Source organism: Mustelus asterias, chromosome 13 (assembly GCF_964213995.1).
Source record: "Mustelus asterias chromosome 13, sMusAst1.hap1.1, whole genome shotgun sequence".
NCBI lineage: Eukaryota > Metazoa > Chordata > Chondrichthyes > Carcharhiniformes > Triakidae > Mustelus > Mustelus asterias.
Window position 1 is genome coordinate 61,229,551 of NC_135813.1, and position 4,991 is coordinate 61,234,541.

Here is a 4,991-nt window from a genome sequence, read left to right on the forward strand (position 1 = left end):
AAGACCTATTTAAACCATTGAAGCAGCAATAAAATGACTGCTGAGTAGGCAGCCGGTGCCACAGTGAAAAAGACTGCTTACAATCTGCAGTCAACATGATTTAAAAAACATCCCTTAAAAGCACACCAGCGTCATAACTCGGCTAATAGTTTCATTTATTGGGTTTCTAAGAATTCCAATTGATTGCCAATTAAACAGAGTTTTAAATTGTAAAACATTTTACTAAAACTCAATCAATATAATTTCAGCTGAACTCAATCAATATTGCCGCGGTAAGATGGACAATGACATTTATCTTCAACAGCTTCAGCATGTCATGAATAGTCTGCTAATTAAAAATCCCGATCACTCACTTTTACAAACGTCAAATAGACCAATTCGAACGATCCAATAAAGAGCAGTGACGTGCCATAAATTTGCATAAACCATCGATGCGAACGTGATATCCGGTGGTGTAAATATTCTTAAAGAGAGGTTAAGAAGCTGTTGTGTTGTTAGGTTCGTGTAGCGAAACATTTTGTGCTGACGTTGATAATAATCTACAAAATGTTTGTGTGGCTTCGCGTTCTCGCCGTTCTGGCACTTTGTTTGCAATGTAAGTATTCGTCTCGAAAGGATTTTTAAAAAAATCTTTGTATTATGCTCATCGGGTGCAGTGTTTGAACTGGTTGGGTCTGAATTGCAGTTATTGTCCACCGTTGAATGAAGGGCCGCTGAACAATAACATTTTATTTCCCTAGGTACCAACGCTGCTCCGGTGCTAACTCAGCCAGCGTCCATCTCAACTTCACTGGGAAAAACCGTCACAATCACTTGCACCATGTCCGGAGCCAGCATGAGCAGTTACTACACAAGCTGGTACTGGCAGAAACCTGGCAGTGCCCCGGCCTTCGTTTGGAGGGACTATGACTCTACCAGAGGTTCGGGGATTCCTGAACGACTCACTGGATCGAGGGACCTATCGAAGAACGTTATGTATTTAACCAACAACAATGTAAAGGCCGAGGATGTCGCTGATTATTATTGTGGCTCCTGGGATTTCAGTGCTGGCAGATTCACTTTCGGCAAAGGAACTAAACTGAATTTGGGCGGTGAGTGTAATTTTCGCCGTGTACATCTAAGATTCCTAATTTTCGAGTTTTGAATTTCTGAATTTATCTAATAACATAGAAGTGCATTGGTGCAAACATTGATCATTCGTTATCTCTTGGTGTTTGCAAGGAGGTGCGTCGCAATTTTTTCCCAATATGCCCGAGAAAATTTCAAGTAAATATCGGTGTTCTAAATCCTTAGGAATTTTCGTACCAAGGAAGGACATTTCAATTGAGCTCTCTGTAGTTTATGTATAGTACTTTTATAATGCATGTTAATCTGCACATGACCATGATGAGAATAATGATAAATTATTATTTACTTGTATGTATCTTGCTGTGGTCAGTGTGTCGTGGAGGCTTCATTGAGCGAAAACATTAACGTGAAATATTTTACAATTCTCCCACACGGTGCAGTTAAATATTGGGGATCAGAGAGATGGAGCGTGTGTATTTTCTGGGAAGATTCTCTGTTCTTTAGACTTAGCAGAAATAGTTCAGTTAGTGCGTCATTTTGAACGTTGTGCTTCATGTTAGTCATATGTTCATAACGTCACTAGTAAATCATGAGTAACAATAAACCAATTCGTTTAGAAAATTTAATAACAATTGCACATTTTACGAAATTGATGCTCTCTTTTGGAGCTGGAGTGTTGAGATTATCAGTAATCAAATGGGAGTCGTAGTTTTAAATGTAAGTTGTTGTTTTATGGGGGACATAATGGATAGAGACTGTGATTCCGGTGATTAGTATGAGGGTGCAATGTTTTTGTTTTCAGTCAACTAGAAAATATTAGCGGGAAAAAGATTAGTTGAATTCCATCAAATGAAACTTTCTGGGTAAGTATGATCTCCGGGAGCTTGGCGGATCATTATCAAGAACTCCGCAAAAATATTTCCAACAATTCAATTGGACATATATTTTTCGCTGTTCTGTTTCCTTAAACAGATTGCGGTTACAGGAGGGCGCAAATCAGGACCTCCTCTGCAATGAATGGCCTGATACTCTTTTCCCATTCTTCTCAATACATGTTTATAGCATTGCAGCAAAGTCAGACGTTAATCAGAAGTTAATTCCACGCAAAGCTTACAACCACTAATAAACTCATATTCAAATCGGGTTCATTTTATATAAATACTACCGCGGGATCAATGAATAAATATAAATCCCAGATTCAAGCGAATATTCACAATCTCTCGGCGCTATTCAAGGAGCAGCAAAAAAAATCACGGTTTGTGATCTCTTCCCCACGAATCCGAATGATTACCTGAGAATAAGCATATTGTTATATGCAGCTTCGTTCTTCATTTACTCGCACTGCGCTTCAGAGAACAATGTGTGGTACCTGACATAGTTCTATAAGACACGAGTTAATTCATAGTAATCTTAACAAATAGAAATCCTGCCACGAATGATTTGACTAGGCAGCTAAAATCTGAACTGGGGAGCATTTAGATCAAACAATGTCTGAAGGATGATTTTGCCCGGGGTAATAGTAGTTCCAGTAGTTCAAGCATTCAAATGATAACATAACGGAAAACAAACCAGGCACGAGGTTGGTGCGCTGCAAGAAGGAACAGACTGGGAAACTTTTCTCTGGAAAACAAAGAGCTGCCGGTGGGTGGTGGTGAGGCGGGGTAGGGCTGATGACCTAATATAGAGCTCCTAAACTAAAAACGAGTTTGATGGTATAGATTTCGACAAGATATTTTCATTTTCGTCTTTCTCCAAATACAGATTGTACAACTATTACATAGCCACGAATGAAGGCAGTAAAATATCCGAGAGGTTACTCTTGAAGCAGAGATGTGTAATTTGCCACTGCATGGGCGATGGCTTAGTGGTATTATTGCTGGACTATTGATCCAGAAACTCAACTAATGATCTGAGGACCCGGTTCGAATCCCGCCATGGCAACTGTTGGAGTTCGAATGCAATAAAACAATAATCTGGAATTAAGAATCTACTGATGGCCATCAAACCATTGTGGATTGTCGGAAAATCCATCAGGTTCACTAATGTCCTTTGGGAAAGGAAATCTGCCGTCCTTACCTGGTCTGGCCTACATGTGACTCCAGACCCACAGCAATGTGGTTGACTCTCCACTGCCCTTCGAGGGCAACTAGGGATGGGCAATAAATGCTGGCCAGCTAGGGACGCCCATGTCCCATGAATGAACAGAAAAAGTGCTGTGGGTGAGGAGAACCAGAGGAAAAATTAATAAATGCAAGCGGGGGAACAGAAAAAAAGGATTTGCAGATATAAGGAGATGTTGTAGGGTGAGAGGAGATTAGGTGGAGCAGCAAATCGGCAGAGTCCAATTGGAGGATGTTATGGCGACCACGAAGGCCGGGGGTCATCAATAGATGTCACGGTGGGTTTCGTGGAGTACGACCTGCCTTATTGAGGGAGCGGAGGCTTGCACAATACGTAGCAGGCAGCGGTGGGTTTTAAAGTGGTTTTTTTCCCCGGACAGGTGTTTTTGGTCCCGGCGGAGACGACCTTATTGTAAGCCGCGGGAACTGCCCTTTCCTTTAGTACACATTAAAGGGTGTTGATGACGGGAAACTGGCTTGTGCCTGAATTACTACACTGGGGATCCCCCTTTTTTCTGCTGAAATTTGTATGTCATAATCCAAAAAAGGTTTGTGGCCACTAGCGTTGTTAAATTCTCCCCACAATCTTCAAAACTGAGTTGCACTGGACGTGAAACGAAAACTGAAATGGAGCAAAATCTGATTTTTGGGTTTTAATCTAAGTAAGAACATATAATCTGTCAGTTTCCGTTTTTCGAAATGCACGTACTCTAGGATTTTGCTCAATTCGTTTAATAGGTTTCTAGATCTACGGACTATGTGCGGTTAGTTAAGGCACTTTAAGAAGTTCTCATTGGACAACATATAAATAGCGCAGTAAGATTTTAAAAATCGTCTAAAACGTAAATCTGTGAATTTCGGCTGTTTGTATGTATAAAGTACGGAGTAGATCTTCATGCGCTGTTTCTCATTTTCTTTCCAGCGCCTCGGGCCCCCTCTGTCTCCGTCCTGCCGCCTTCGTCGGATCAAGTCAAAGAAAATGATAAGGCCACCCTGGTCTGTTTTATTAACAGCTTCAACCCGGGAGTTGTGGAGGTTGAATGGTTTGTAGATGGCAGTGTCAGAGGGAATGGTGTTGAGACCAGTCGTGTACTGCAGGAGACGAACAGCACGTTCAGTGTGAGCAGTTATCTGACTCTGTCAACCTCAGAATGGAACTCACATGAGCTTTACTCCTGTGTGGTTAAGCACCAGACCCTGGCAAATCCGTTAACAACAAACATACAGAGGTCTCGCTGTATCTGATGCAAAAGCCCAGCATCACATTCTGTAGTTTAAACGTCAGGAAAGCAAAATTAAAACTTCGGGCTGTATTTTTATTTTCAACGCTCCATTTGAAATTATAAAAAAAATGCCCAGTTAGTTTGTTTGATACAATTTTGTGCAACGTAAACATTTGCTGATTCTGCAGTCATCTCACTTTCTTTGTACCATTTCAGTGTAATACAATTTGTAATTGATGGTATTGTTTTCCTGCTTCAGTATCTTCGAATTTCGGACCATTTTAAGCATCCTAATCAAGCGAGGCTGTATTCTTTATAGTCTTTTGAAAATTTATACAAAACTGCCTAGCATATTGTCGAAATAATGATTTTACAAAATTAGTGACTGAGTAATGATATATCTTAGTAAATGCTACACTGGCGAAAATGCCCTGTGTCTATGATTAAGGTGATCGTTTGTCCTTGTTCTGAGTGACCTCAATGTGAAACCAAATAACGTCACAACTTCCTCGTTGGCAAATATAATTGGTAGTCAGGCACCCAATAGAATCAGAATGTAAGCTGAGATAATACAGGAAGA

The 4,991-nt window shown here is 40.6% G+C and overlaps 1 protein-coding gene across 1 annotated transcript; it reads left to right on the forward strand.

Moving 5' to 3' along the window:
• Positions 1 to 491: 491 nt before the first annotated feature.
• On the forward strand, positions 492 to 4,433 carry LOC144502684 (immunoglobulin lambda-1 light chain-like). Its single transcript, XM_078226870.1, has 3 exons — positions 492 to 595; positions 741 to 1,091; positions 4,111 to 4,433. The coding sequence occupies exons 1-3, from the start codon at positions 547 to 549 to the stop codon at positions 4,431 to 4,433; spliced, it is 723 nt and encodes a 240-aa protein (XP_078082996.1). The 5' UTR covers positions 492 to 546.
• The last annotated feature ends 558 nt before the right edge of the window (positions 4,434 to 4,991 follow it).